Source organism: Lytechinus variegatus, chromosome 1 (assembly GCF_018143015.1).
Source record: "Lytechinus variegatus isolate NC3 chromosome 1, Lvar_3.0, whole genome shotgun sequence".
NCBI lineage: Eukaryota > Metazoa > Echinodermata > Echinoidea > Temnopleuroida > Toxopneustidae > Lytechinus > Lytechinus variegatus.
The window spans coordinates 20,659,616-20,675,553 of record NC_054740.1 but is presented as its reverse complement, the minus strand read 5'-3'; the positions used below and the strand labels follow the sequence as shown (position 1 = coordinate 20,675,553).

General features: G+C 37.6%; 1 protein-coding gene across 2 annotated transcripts; it reads right to left on the bottom strand.

The window, feature by feature from the left end:
* Positions 1–508: 508 nt before the first annotated feature.
* On the bottom strand, positions 509–15,812 carry LOC121408748 (dnaJ homolog subfamily A member 3, mitochondrial-like). 2 transcript variants are annotated; one of them, XM_041600382.1, is made up of 11 exons: positions 15,560–15,790; positions 13,594–13,739; positions 12,677–12,760; positions 11,000–11,221; positions 10,349–10,501; positions 6,484–6,631; positions 5,574–5,767; positions 4,949–5,064; positions 2,769–2,866; positions 1,862–1,983; positions 1,170–1,301 (listed from the first exon to the last, which is right to left on the bottom strand). In XM_041600382.1, exons 1-10 carry the CDS (start codon positions 15,762–15,764, stop codon positions 1,889–1,891), a joined length of 1,461 nt encoding a protein of 486 aa, XP_041456316.1. In that variant the 5' UTR covers positions 15,765–15,790; the 3' UTR covers positions 1,170–1,301; positions 1,862–1,888. The 2 variants fall into 2 exon arrangements, with proteins under 2 accessions (XP_041456307.1, XP_041456316.1); XM_041600373.1 differs by lacking the exon at positions 1,862–1,983 and having other exon boundaries at positions 509–1,301; positions 15,560–15,812.
* Positions 15,813–15,938: the final 126 nt, after the last annotated feature.

Sequence of the window (15,938 nt, the reverse complement as noted above, 5' to 3'; positions counted from 1 at the left end):
GTGTTTAACAAGTGTGACTTACAGTCAGACTTAGTGCTGATGCGCACATGTAACATGCAATATTATCAATACGCAGTGGTGCGCGCCCTCTTAGAATTTAATTTGACCAATGCAGTGATGCCTTTCATCGGCATGCAACTGGACATTTAAGTGCAGCTCTTAAGTCATACTTAACTCTTTGTGAAACATCCCCAGGTTCATTTAGCATTTTATTACACATCCAGGCCCCATCTTACAAAGAGTTACGATTGATCCTATTAACCTCAGCTATATGGAAATCCATCCGCGTCATAATTATTACTACCGCAAATTTGCACAAAGTCCTTTGTAATAATAATAATAATACAGGTATATTTACCCAGGGAAGCCATTTAAGTTTTGAAAACTGTTCTCCCAGCAGGCCCTGCTATTATTATTACCCCGGCTTGTAAACCAAAAGGAGCACAATGAATTTTCAAGAAAACAATAAATTTATGAATATACATCATATCTAGAAAATGTTTTGAACAAACATGCAGGTTAGATGTTGACATTGTTGGCTTTCCATAGTTGTGGTTGATCAGATTAATTGCAACTCTTTGTGAGGCGGGGCAAAGGTCTACACTCGATCAATACCACCATCAGCTGGGGATCCTTTTTTCCAAGAATAAAAAGAACTGAGATTCCATTTTCCTATGACAAGCTCTTCATGCATGAGATCACACCAACTATCATTCTTTGAAAGCATGTGCAAAATGTGCAATATCTGATAATTAGTTTTATGACTCACACTTTACCAATACCAGAAATATTGAGAATAAATAATGGCATGGATGGCTGGTCATAGTTTGAGTCCTATGTGACAGGACTCCAACACTAATGGTTTCCCATAGGTTAGAAACAATTTCTAGGACTTTGCAACACACCACCTTAATAGATAGCTTGCCATAAATTGAATTAAATTACATAAATTGATGGCTTGTCATGGTTTAAAACAATATCTAGGAGATTGTGACACACCACCTGCACAAATGGCTTGCCATAATTCAATTCAATCGGTGCAACTGATCCAGTTTGCCATAGTTGAAGACAAAATCTCTTCTCTCTCCTGGCCTGTCACGGTGATGAACAAGTTAATTGTGATTTGATATTCATCCAAAATGTCTGAGGGTTTCAGGATTTGCTGGATCTTTTGGTATCGTCTTCTTTCTCATTGATATCATCTGCTACCTTCGTGGCAAACTCTTGTGAATTAGGAGTGTTTAGACCAAGACGGATCCTTCCCACCATGCCCTGTGGGTCGTCAGTCACAATGTTGGCTCCTAGAAAGAGTGAAGAAATAAATAGATGGAAAACCTTCAAATTTCATGCCTGAGGTCATATTTAAACAGGTATTGAAAAGAGACTAAAACTGAATTTAAAAAGAAAAAGAGCTGAATAACAGAGGAAAAAAAATAGGAAAAGGCATAAATATTCATTTAGAATGCAAACGCAGTTAAAATAAACACCAACCAACCAACTTATTATATTCTATGTATAATTCATTTCAAATACATTACACTCAATTGACCATGGGCAGATCTTTCTGGATAGGGTATTTTTTCTGAATTAAAAATTCTGATGACTGTTACAATGAATTCAATATTACAAAATGTAACATGTGACTAACTCAAATCACATATTCTCTTCTTTTAGCTCAATGACAATTAATGAACATTCAATCTCAATTCTGAACCTTGCACAAATTCATGCAAATACATGGAAAATAAACACAAACCAAACTTTCCATGAAATTGTTGATGCATGATTAAAAAAATTCAAACATAAGATTTCAAGTGAAAACAATGGGGGAAAACACATGAATTGATGATGTCCCACCCACCTAGAAAGTTCTGCCATGATGTCATGATTAATTTCCTCTGATTCTGTCTAGTAATCTCCCAAAGAAGCCTGGTTCTTTCTCTTCATCACTCTCATCTAAAGGCTCATCTTTAGCTTTTTGGGCTGGTGGTTGGAAAGAGCCAAATAAATTCAATATTAAAACTGATTTCTACTCTCTAAGAATTTTCAGCTAGATATAAAACCACCAAGTCAGGTCAATCAATGCACCTAAAAAATGTTTTAAACTGATATATGGTACCAGCAAATGCTGTGGATCATCAAACAAGAAAATTGAGAAGTCTGAACAGAAATATCATTTTCATAATGACACTTAGTTGAATGGAATAAAATATCACTTGAAACTTTGGGGGAAATTTAATTCTTAAACCAGCTGATATTCAGTATTCATTGACACTGGAATTTCTTTTGTACTTCTTCAACCCGCTGGAGATTCACGGGCAGGCACCAGTCCAAAAATTTATGACTTGGGCCTAATTAAAGCAATAAAACAAAAAAATAGATAGGAGGAAGAAAGGGGAGGCGAGGGGAGGGGAAGAAAAGAAAAGTAAAGAAAAGAGCAAAGGCAGTGCCAAAGTACGGGCAAGATGACCTAAAAGTATCTATTATTTTACTTCTGAATACCTAAATCCCCAATTCTTTTTTTTTTTTTACATCACTTAAAGAAATCATGCAGATGGGAGAAAGGGGACAATCAGGGGAAATCTATAAAAAAAAAAACCCTCTTCAAAACAGAATCAACTCTTTTTCACATTCAAGTTTATCAAAGGTAATTTTTAAATCGGTGAAGTTGAGAGTGCAAAGCTGTGAAAGGAATCTTCCAGCAACATATGAACAGCTTGAAATACCAGATTTCATCCTATTATATCCCCATTATAATCCCTACATACCATCCTGTGTTTTACTAAGTCCATTGACTGTCCCTGTCACTCCTGATTCTTCTTCAGCATACGCCATTAGTAATGCCTTCTGTTTATCTCCTAAAGATCTGAAAGTACAAGATAAAGAAGAAATATTAACACAGGAAATAAAAAAAAGAGACAGCTTACAAAGCCAAATTTCTTTGCGAGCATTCTGTACAGCATGTGATGGAAAAGCATCCTATGACATCCCCCACCGTAGCTGAGATCAGGTTCTCAATCTATAAAAGATCTAGTATCCACTCTCATCACCAGGGTGGAGAGTGGCATATAATAATGAAAGTCATGCAAGTAATACAGAGATGCCAACTTTTGGAAATCAGAATTAGGGAGGATTTGCAACGCCACCAAATTATGTGCGCGTAGCGCACATCTCGAGCGCGGAGCGCTCGACCCTTGCGGCCGGGGTCCAGGGCCCGCCTTAGGGCCCTGGAAGCTCTGGGTTTCTAGATGCTCTCTAGTGCAATCTGACCCTTATTTTGGGGCATTTCACATGTTTGAAATAAACATTGTTCCCACTTTTTTAACATTAAAAATATCAAATATGCATATTCACATGTAAATAAAAATGAGGGGACAAAAGAAGTACCTGTTCAACAACAATAATCAGGATGAATTATCACTATCGGCTATAGGCAGGTTATGTTCCACTATAAATCCAGTAAAGAAAAGCTCAGCGCTGGTCCCTTGCTTGGTGAAATGAAGACAACAGGGTACTAGTGGAGCTCGAAGATCTTGTCATCGCAATGTCCGTAGGCCTATTCCGTTTGCTCCCGAACGAAAGTGCTTCCGAATTGTCATCACCACCTCCCTGCCAAACTGAAATGTCCACGCTGCAAATTGCGCAAAATGCATGGTAAATTCCTCTTTCCGACTTTCGAATACACAGGTACTGGAGACTGTATTCAGTCTTATACTTATGAGACCATTTCTTGGTCTTTTTTGTTGATTTTCTGCCATTTCGTGTCAATATCAACCCATCAATACTCCGAAATCACACACCGATATTCCATCGCACGACTCGACAAATCCAGTGGCCGCGAGCGCACACGCCTCGAGAAGCTAGCCGGGCCTACCGGCCTGGTGCACAGTGGATTCCCGTTGGGCATATCACATGCACCAGCTTTTCGCTGCTCCTTATTTGTCTACTTTTCACACAGAATTTAGTAGCAGCGAACGTAATGGAGTTACTACATGCTAAAGTTAGCAGACGATACATGTCCTTCCAATCCAATTTGGTCAATGGAAAAAAATCGTAATTTCGGGAGGATAAGGATGGTAATCGTAAGGGCGGGAGTTGGGATGAATTTTCGGGAGCCTCCCGATGAAATCGGGAGGGTTGGCATCTCTGGGAATGGCACAAGAACTTACACATGTATCATATATCCTCAATGTTCATCCAAACAGTCGTATTAGTCAATTTTGGTTAAAAAAAAAAAAGATTTTTGAGAATTTTGCAGAAAATGGCGTACAAGTCCTATTTTATACATAATTAAATTTCGAGCAATATTAGTTTCTGAGATATGTGAAAATTTTCACAACAATGCTATACAGATTTTTGATAAAATGCATAAATCCCATTTAAAACGTTTTCTGTAGCAAAGCAAACAACAGCTGCGCACACTTAATTTGCAAATGTGCAGTCAGCCAAACCGTCGTTCTGCACTGCACTGACTTTGCACGTGAAAGAGCACTAGGTTTTGCTTGATTGCATGCAGTGAACTCGCGTTCAGGGTTGTTGCATCGTTTTTGTACAGCGAAAATCAAAACCACTCAAACCCAATTAAAAATCATGTAGCTCTTTTGCAATATTTTCTTTTTTTTTAAAATAAAGACACCAATGTCAAGCAATTGTCTTGGTCTTTCAAACCATGAACGTTTCTAGAAACAAAAATGTTGTAAGGCTGAGGAATAAAGTGTAAAAGTTATAGTAAGCTTTAAAGTTGATTTTCTCTGAAAATGGGTTTGAACTGTTGTATGTCTGACACGACAGTTCCGATGACCCCAACGATATGGACGACAAACTACATATCACACTCTTTCACCAGATTCATTTCAACATGTCACACATTTTCACACTCTAGTATATCAAAGAAACCATTCAGTATTATGAAATTGTCATGACCGTCAGTGAAAGTAGTTTTACTTACGTAGGGACCTTGATCTTGATATGAACATGGTGATCTCCAAACCCGTAGCCATTGACACGACTAATGCCTTTACCTGGTAGACGTATCCTAGCATGTGACTGGGTGCCGGGTGGAATCTGAAATAAAACAACACAATCCTCAAAGAGTGGTATTTTCATAATCAGTTTAACCATAATGCAGACTGCCCTAAAGAGACTGGGAGGGGACTGATTCAGCCCCCCTTTCTCCACAGTATTCGTAATAAAATCTGTAACATGAAAAGGTAAAGTCATCTTGATACAGAGTTAAAAAACTATACATCATTTTGTAAGTGCATGTGGGACTCAAAATTTGCTCCAGGATCGCAAAAAGATTCTTGGTTCAGCATACAGTGATGACTAAGATTAGGGTTGAAAGTTTTGTCTGTGTTAGACGTTTAATTTGGCTTTAAGTGCAATATTTCCTTTAAAATGCAAAAAGATTAAACTTTATGAAACTTTCCCACTTTCTTCTTAATAGAAAACATATGCAAGTTTTTGGTTAACATTAAAATCCTTATTATTGATTGCTCATGAACATTACGAGTTGTTGAGCTATTGTGAACTCAAAACAAAAATCAACATATCAATAAAATGGCCAGACTTACATTAAGTGTAATAGTATCATAGATTCCCTTGATTTTGCATGTACCACCGAGAGCAGCCTGAGTGTAGCTGATGGTAGCATCTGAATGTATGTCTGCTCCATCTCTTCGGAACTGGTTACTCCTAGCAACACGGAACGTGATGAATAACTCTTGACTACCAACAGGCATTCTTACTGTTTGACCATCTTCAACACCTAGAACATAAAATAAATAATGAAACAAAATAGTGAATACCTGCTCTATGCCATCTCGAAAACAGAGTAATTATTCTCAGTTAAAGGTAAAAGATAGTTGCAGCAGCAATTATTTCATGAGAAAGTCTTTTAAATCAAGGTTAATTGTCACCATATTATCATAAATCTGGTGCATTAATGTAAACTTATCTTTGTGAGATCATGAAATATTAACTGAAAAATGATAACTGATGAAAACTGACACATGAATGCATACGTGGGACAGTGTATTGATTGGAAAAATATCTTGACGATTGATGGAATTCCCTGGTTATTTTCCTTATTTCGCAGCAATTACATATATTTTCTTCCTGAGCTATTTAGCACATTTTTTATTTATACATTTTCTCAATTTCATTGGACTCTATTTGAGCTCGTTACCACAACTGACATTTATCTTAAACAACTATCAGTGATAATAGAATCCAATTATATGACATAGCAATTGATACATTACTGAATACATTACTGCTGTAGGAATACACCTGTTAGATTCAGGTGCATTTAACTGTATTGCGATTTTAATTTGAGATTGTAGTAGGAACATGCAATAATTCAGAAAATGACTATTTTCCCATGTTCAAAAGACATCCATACCAAGGAAAAAAATCACTTAGACATAAAAACAATGTTAATTCAAGAGCTGTAAAAACACAAGTACTAGAAATAGACCATACCTGCTGGTACTGGAACAACTACTTTCTTTCTTTGCATGGTCTGTCCTGCCCCTCTACACACTATACATGGAACATTAATGATTACTCGGGTACCACGGCAACGCCGACATGTTGTTCTCATCACAAATGGTCCTGTGTTCACAGTTTCCTGTAGAATTCAAAAGAAATTCAAAGTTGGTGTCAGTCAATAAATGACAGTGGTTTGTCATTATTGCTTGTAATTCCAATCAGAGTCACTCTTGATCTTTAGGTGTATATAAAAGTCTTGCTCAATTTATTTTCAATTCATTCACTTATCTAAAAGCAAGCTTTAGCAATATTTCTTTTTTACCTCTATTTCTCCCCTGACTCTTCCAGTAAGTTTAAATCAACAAAATATAAGAGCTGCAGAAAGTGACAAACATTAAATTACTGACTTCACAAAGGCTAGTATGTCAGTACTTGAACTATGACCATACTGGCAAATGGAGGCCTTGTGGTCTGGTAATCTGACTAGCATCTTTCTATCACAGGTCCTGGGTTCAAATCCCAGCCATTGCTTGTTTTCATTCCAACAGTGTATCCATATTGTGTTGCACTCAACCCAGGTGAGATAACTGGGTAACCGGTGGAATTAATTCCTTGAATGCACCAAGCACTGGAAAGAGCAGCTCATACTGAAGCTGGGGTAAAATACAGTATGCCTTTGAATATGCAACTACAGTGCGTCCCCAAAAAAACTATACACTTTTGAAATGGCTGCCAAATAAGAAATGTAGCACTTTGGGGAAAAACACTTACATATATGGAAAGCCAACAAAGTCAACTTTCAAATGACACCAAAAAGTTGGAAAACTATTCATGCTTGAGCGAGCACTGCCCACTGAAACAAAGGGTATGAAAATTAGGGTGGGCTGGAATTAGCCTTCCAATAATTATGTTTTTTGAGAGGCAAATCCTTTCAAACTCGCAAAGTTAAGGGCGTTGTGATAAATTAATGATCAACCGTGACCAGTTTTGGTTGCTTAAGCAAATTTGAGAAATTATTAAATTGAACTTTAATACATGAGTGAACACAAATTATACTTTTGGGGCAGCATTTCAACTTTATCATTTGAATCTCTTTTTGGGCAGCATTTCAACTTTATCATTTGAATCTCTTTTTGGGCAGCATTTCAACTTTATCATGTGGATCTCAGCAATGTGTTCATGGGAGTCGAGAGAATAGGGGTGAGATAGGACTTAAGTGGGAGAAGTAGGTTGATGGAATAAGGGTCAACAGAACATTCAGCCCCTGCCCCCTCCCTCTTTCCCGCCCTCCCCTCCTGTTGAGAGACTGATGGCTATTGTCATGTACGCGTGAAGTCCAGAGCAGAATGTTGATTTAATGATTAATTCTGAATTGGGGCATCAACTTTTTCCTATCAATCATTATTCAACAATTTATCAGTAAATCAACTCATTAAATGTGCAATGTGATCAATCAGGCATTCAGTTTTTTTTCAATAAATTATTTCATAACAAGTGGAATGCCTCTGGCTGTCTCACCTGCATCACGCGGTTCAATATAGCAGCAGTGCTGACTTTGAATACTACTCTAACTTGCACAAGATGTTCAGTGATACATGGTTACTCTTATGTCCACTTTTTATGAACTAGACCAATAAACTTACAGAGATATGATGGTTATTCAACAAAAAACCCCAACATGGCCAAAGTTCATTGACCTTACATGACCTTTGACCTTGATCATGTGACCTGAAACTCGATCAGGACGTTCAGTGATACTTGATTACTCTTATGTACAAGTTTCATGAATCAGATCCATAAACTTTCAAAGTTATGATGGTAATTCAACAGATACACCCAATTCGGCCAAAGTTCATTGACCTTTGACCTTGGTCATGTGACCTGAAACGTGCACAGGATGTTCAGTGATACTTGATTACTCTAATGTCCAAGTTTAATGAACTAGACCAATAAAATTTTAAAGTTATGATGGTAATTCAACAGATACCCCCAATTCGGCCAAAGTTCATTGACCCTAAATGACCTTTGACCTTAATCATGAGACCTGAAACTTGCACAAAATTTTCAGTGATGCTTGATTACTCTAATGTCCAAGTTTCATGAATCAGATCCATAAACTTTCAAAGTTATGATGGGAATTCAACATATACCCCCGATTCGGCCAAAGTTCATTGACCCTAAATGACCTTTGACCTTAATCATGAGACCTGAAACTTGCACAAAATTTTCAGTGATGTTTGATTACTATTATGTCCAAGTTTCATGAATCAGATCCATAAACTTTTAAAGTTATGATGGGAATTCAACAGATATCTCCAATTCGGCCAAAGTTCATTGACCCTAAATGACCTTTGACCTTAATCATGAGACCTGAAACTTGCACAAAATTTTCAGTGATGTTTGATTACTATTATGTCCAAGTTTCATGAATCAGATCCATAAACTTTTAAAGTTATGATGGGAATTCAACAGATATCTCCAATTCGGCCAAAGTTCATTGACCCTAAATGACCTTTGACCTTGGTCATGTGATGTGAAACTTATGCAGGATATTCAGTGATACTTGATTAACCTTATGTACAAGTTTCATGAACTAGGTCCATATATTTTCTAAGTTATGATTACATTTCAAAAACTTAACCTCAGGTTAAGATTTCGATGTTGATTCCTCCAACATGGTCTAAGTTCATTGACCCTAAATGACCTTTGACCTTGGTCATGTGACATGAAACTCTAATAGGATATTCAGTAATACTTGATTAACCTTATGGCCAAGTTTTATTAACTAGGTCCATATACTTTCTAAGTTATGATGTCATTTAAAAAACTTAACCTCAGGTTAAGATTTGATGTTGACGCCGCCGACGCCGTTGCCGTCGGAAAAGCGGCGCCTATAGTCTCACTTTGCTTCACAGGTGAGACAAAAATCATCATAATCAGTCAATTTCTTGGTAATCATTCAAAGAAAAAAAACTGACCATCAGCCACCGGTCACTGGGCTGGTAAGTTTTGAATAGGCTATAATCCAGGAATTGAGACAGAGAGAGAGTGGGGGGGGGGGAATGGAGGTGGACAGGGGAGGGTACATATGACTTTTAATTTGTTAAAGGACAAAAAGAAGAGGAATGCCCATTTAACCAAGTCTTAGCATATCTCGCCCTCTTGCATGTAACAGGTACCATCACATTACTCTGACTCTCACGGACACACTTCTGAGGTCCACAAGATGAATATGCTACACTAAAATGACTTCCTGTTCACTCATGCATTACATTTTAATTAAGTATCTCAGGAGGAGAAAAGTGGGGGGGGAGGTAGAGATGGAGGGAGGGGTTGCTAAATGTTCTGTTGACCTTTATCCCATCAACGTACTTCACCTACCTAAGTCATATTACCCCCTCTTCTCCTGACTGTCATGAACACATTGTTGAGATCCACATGATAAAGACAAAATGCTGCACTAAAAATTGCAATTCATGATCACTCATGCATTACATTTCAATTTAATAACGCATTAAATTTTCACAAACAAACTGATCACATCTGATCTTTAATTCAACAAATAACCCTCAACTTTGCAAGTACCAAACAAACAAAAAACTGAGAGAAATTGGAAGGCTAATTCCAGCCCACCCTAATTTTCATACCCTTTGTTTCAGTGGGCAGTGCTCGCTCAAGCATGAATAGTTTTCCAACTTTTTGGTGTCATTTGAAAGTTGACTTTAATAGCTCTTTATATCTATAAGTCTTTTTTCCCAAAGTACTACATTTTTTATTTGGCAGCCATTTCAAAAGTGTATAGTTTTTTTTGGGACGCGCTGTAGATAAACATATATCATTAAAAAAGAATTCTAACCTGTCCTGTTCCATTGCACTGGTGACACTTTGATGTTTTTGTTCCTGGTTCAGCACGAGATCCCTTGCATCGTTCACACCTGTCCTCCATCTTAACGTTTATCTCCTTGTTTACACCTCTGGCTGCTTCACTGAATGTCAAATCCATGGCCACCTGAATACAGCAAATCAGCGTACAAAATATATTAATTCAAATTTGAACTATGAAACAAACTTAAGGTCACAACTAAAAAATCAACAAGATGCAATTTATTTAGGGTGGAATTATCCGAAACCTGCTTCATTCTACTGCAGCATAACTGATAACTTTTTTCTAATTTTGGATCTCATCACAATATATAGGAACAGTAGATATATATGAAACATGTTAAATATAAATCTCATATTCTCTGAAAAATGCTAAATGAAACTCCTCTTCCTGTTAAATAAATATCTTACAAAAATAAAGAATTGAAGAGTATGTTTACATGCATAATGTCAAGTACCTGCAATGTTAGGTCATTATTCAAGACAAAGCAGTGTGACTTGCATCATGGTTCAGTATTCTCAATATCATCAATATATTTTTACACCAAGATTTCCCAGTGATTAACCAATTTTCTATCAGGAGTATATCCAATATTCTGCATTTAATGGTAACTAGTCGATATACCTCATGAGCAGCATTGAATCCACCAAACATTGACTCGTCAAACATGCCACCTCGGTCAAAAGCCTGATTGCCAAAGATCTTCCGGAAGAGTTCCTCAGGATCCATGGTTGATTGTTGCCACTGTCCCTGGAAGCCACCAGCCCCACCGCCCATTCCACCTGCTCCAAAACCAGCTTGACCTACCGTGTCATATTCTTTCCTCCGACCTTCATCTCCTATAACCTGAAATATACAAATATATTTCATATATTATCTGAATGGACTTTAGAAAGTATTTTACAAATCAACAGTAATTACTATTTAGGCATTAATTGCAGGCCTTAAATTTTGATACAATTAGGGCTAGTCCACTCTCCTTTATATATATATATATATATATATATATCAGGCCTGTGAGTGGGGTTTCAAAAAAATAGCGGAAAAATTCAGCTGAACTGCGTTGGCTCACTCACCAATACATAGACTGAAGAGCTTGGAGGCCCGTAAGTACAGACAACGTATTTTAGCAGTAACGTTAGATCTAACAGTGGAAACCCGATTTTCTGATCGTTTTTTTGTACATAAAATGTCACATTATGAAAAAGAAATCACATCCATATTTACGAAAAAATGTTTAAAATTCATAAATATCGTACCTTAGACCGCAGTTACCGCTAATTCCTTTGAAATAATGATCGAAACATCGTCATCTTCGATCCTTTCGTTGGTCAACGTAAGTTTCCATCTTGGATGACGTCATCATCCTTACAGACGTATTTACCAGTCGCAAAATATCGCGATTTGAGCCGCTGCTTTGCGCTTGTATGCCAACAACGGCAACGGTGCACGGTGTGATCCGCGCATAGAGATGTATATCTCTATGGATCCGCAGCAGTTTCATTCGAAACTTCGCGAAGGCAAAATACAAGGCCCCGTAACGTGTATATTCACAACACACACATTCTGCTCGCATCCATTTACCTAGACTTGTTTTCCAGCCGTTTTGGATAAAATAGCGGAATTTTGACTACAAAAAAAAACGGAAATGAAACACAGGAAAAAAGCGGAAATTGAAATTGGTCTTAAAAATGAAAATAGCGGATTTCCGCTAAATAGCGGAGATTTCACAGGCCTGATATATATTACAGCACAAATGGAAAAAAAACTCAAAAGGCATAAAAAAATACAAGGCCAATCAGAGAGCCAAAAAGCCAATTGATAGCACATCCATGGCCATGGTCTGGATTAATCTAAAGTAGGACAACATAAGAAAACGGGGCCCGTTTCATAAAGCTGTTCGTAAGTTACAAATGAATTTTCACACGACTGGTGACCATTTCTTGTGCTAAATGATATCCCTATGTAACTGATTTAGCACTAGAGAACAGGGTTCAGTTGGGGGTAAAGTTGTGCGTAACTTTATGAACGGCTTTATGAAACACCACCATGGTGTCATCCAAAAAATGTTTGGATGTGAGGACTTGAAAGATGGAGGAGTCTGAAGACCTTAAGAGGTGGATGCCTGGGTTGTAGTTATGTAAGACACATGAATTTACAAGTGTTTTTCCTGATCAAGATAGATGCTTATGGTACTAAAGAGTGACTCAATTAGCATCTCATCTGAAGAAGTGCACGATTACAAGTATTGCTGTCATTATTATCAACTTTATAAATGAACAAACAAAATATATTACTTACCTCATATGCTTCTGCAACTTCAGCAAACTTCTTGGATGCATCAGGGTTCTCTTTGTTCCTATCAGGGTGGTATTTCTTGGCCAACTGTTTACAACAAATAAACACATTGTGACAGTGTGATTCTGTTACTAAATAACAAGGCAAAAGTGATTTTGTGTCTCGCCCACTTATGAAAATAACCAGAAATATCGTGATTTGCAAGGGCACGCAACAGAATTGTATCAAAACTTCATTGTGCAATGACTGGGATGATAACACTTGTCATAAGAGAGTCTTGCATGTAAACTTTGAAGTTGACCTGAAAATGACCTTTGACCTTACCATGTGACCTCTGACTGCAGCATTACATGCAGGTCCCCCAAGTCCATCTACCATCCAAGTTTGGTCGAAAAGCGACTTACGGTTGTGGAGTTATGTGTCATTAGGTTTGTGACGGACGGACGACATTTGGATCCCTAAGTCTCGCCTTCACCTCTGGTGGGCGAGACAAAAAATGATGAAAGAAAAATCAGATACCTTGGCCATTTTAAGTGGCACAAACACTTGGGAAAAGAAAACTTTGAATAATATAAGGGTAAGAGGAACTATACCAAATGGGAGGCACAAAGTCAAAGGAGAAGAGAATCTCAAGAATTAAAACTAGATGAGTGTACCAGAATGGCAATATAAAGATTTAACCGTCAACATTTTATGAGTGAACAAGACCATCAATTTTGATGTAGGGGAATGCCACTTTTCTGTCAGGTATATTTCAATGTTACAACACAAAAGGGAAATTTTAAAAAGGATATCAAATCCATCCCAGGCCAGTTTCAATGAAGGGGCAGCGAGGACAATTTATTTTAAATCCCATAGCCTTGCTGGCCTGGGATTGACTCAGGTCATGGTATTGGTCAAGTACAAAAAATTAAACAAACCTCATAATAAGCTTTCTTGATTTCTTTCTGAGTTGCTGTTTTAGGAACCCCCAGTATTTGATAGAAATCTTTTTTTCCTGACAATGCTGTTGTACTTGTGTGTATGTTTCTGCTCAATCCATGGATAAACTCATGATGCTGTAAGCCTGTAACAAAAAGAAAAAAAAAATGTAATACTTATTAACTATGATAGTGAATGTTGTCGCTCAGCGGATAAATCTCTAGACTTTGAACCACAAGGTGATGGTCTGGTGATTCAATGCCACTAATTCTACCCCATTTTATGATTTTGGAGAGTACCCTCTCATGGCTCTGCCTAATATTACCATGATTACAAGGACAAGTCTTGGGCTCCGGCCCAATACTCTCACTGTAGTCTCACTCCAAATTTCCAATCTATTTTTCTATTTCTCATCCAATACACCAGTCAGTGGACTGTAATTTATCAGAAAGAAGATCCCCCATCCCCAACCCCTATCCTTTCCTTCTTATGCTTCTACTTACTTTCTTCTGTTTCTCTTTCGCTTTATGAAACAAATTCACGAAAAAAACAGAGTTGAAACTTTTGGTCTCAACACAAGGGAAAAAAAAGAAGGTTGCACCGTTGCAGTAAATTAGTAAGCAGCACTTGTTTACTGCTACCACCCTGCCTTTGGGGAATCTACAGGTAGGAGTAGCCTATGGTATGCCAATGCTGTACACAGCATACACTTTAAAAAATCATTAAAATATCAATTTTGTGACCAAAATTACTAATTTCCATACAGTTGCAATTTATTTTTCATTTAACTTGGGAATAATTTTTGTATTCACCAGAGCGCTCACAAACTTGAATTTTGGGCATATTTTTGTGTACCCCCTCTATATTGGGAGAAAGTAATATGGCAAGAACATTTTCATTTTTCAATCTCTATTTTCAATTAAGAAAAAATAATTTAAAGAATTAAATTTACATAAGTAAGATTAAGAGCTGAGTTCAGATAGGTCCTACATACATGGCCTGGCCTAGGCCTGGCTGTAAATTATGAAAAGTGACAGAGTAAGATTAAGAAAATCTAGCATTTGTCCCATACTCCATAGAAAAAGAACAAAAAGCCAAACATTGCCGGAAAGACTTCCATATGTCCCCTCCACTAATTTTAAAAAATACTTCCCCAAAACCCCCTTCTGTCTTTCTCTTTTTTCTTCCTTTTTTTTCTTCCTACTTCCGGTGGGAGCTTGGATTCGAACCTCTCGCTGCAGAACGAAGCATCTCCAGTCTGTCGCCTTACTCACTGAGCTAGCAGGAATTGTTGAAAGCCATGGGTTTCATAACAATTATCGTGTGTGTGTGTGTACATGTATTTGAGTTTTGTCAGACGTGTATCAATCAGATATGATTATTTACGTCTGGGACCGACCTTTAACGTCACCATCTGAAAGACGTGACCAGGGCTCGAACCTCGACCCTCTGCATCAATTTGTAACTTCCCCACAGCTTGGATTACAGGCGCACGCCACAACACCCAGTTGTGGCGTGCGATCATATTACGACTAGTCTACTGACTACTCTCAAAGAGTATTGGGTATTTATTTTTCTGACTAAATAAACCGATGCCATTGGGAATTACACACGGAATAAAGCCATATTTTGGTATGTATCCGAATTTTCCTTCTTAAATCTCTTAGATATATGTTGTTAGATAATTCTATTCTTGATAAAAACCTTCTCCATATTTTTTTTTTCAATTTTAGTGGAGGGGACATGGAAGTCTTGCCACATTGCCACCCTTATTTTGCCATACATGGAATTGGAAATGTAACTGAGAACAAGGTTATATCATAACCTTGTTCATTGAATGAGTGGTATTAAAGCAGCCGAAAATTTCACATTCGAGGTACACATATTAATTCTTCGAAATCCACGACATCATTTTCTATAGATGGGAACTGTGTAAATCTGGCACCGAGTCAAAATCAAGCTTACCTCCTCCTCCAAATTTATCTTTTAAACTATCGCTTTTAGGTTTTGAAAAAGTCGAAAAAGTCGATAGTCTGCTAGTTGACACACTTCTGCATGTTTTGCATCTGTTCGGACGAGCAATCTCTCCTTGTAAGAGATAAAAAGAAGACAATTTCTGACCGGTTCTGATGTTTCGCAGGAGGCTGACCGTCGCCATTTTGAACAACATGTGTTGAAGAATGATAAAGAGAGATATCGCCATACACAATATTATAGCACAGCACCGGTATGCGGGTGCATGCACGGTGTTAGTGCTGGGTGTTGTGAGCCAAATTCGACCGGCATCATGCTAGCGAAATGCTTCGTGCGGAGTAAGAAGCACAATACTGTTATCTTATAATCT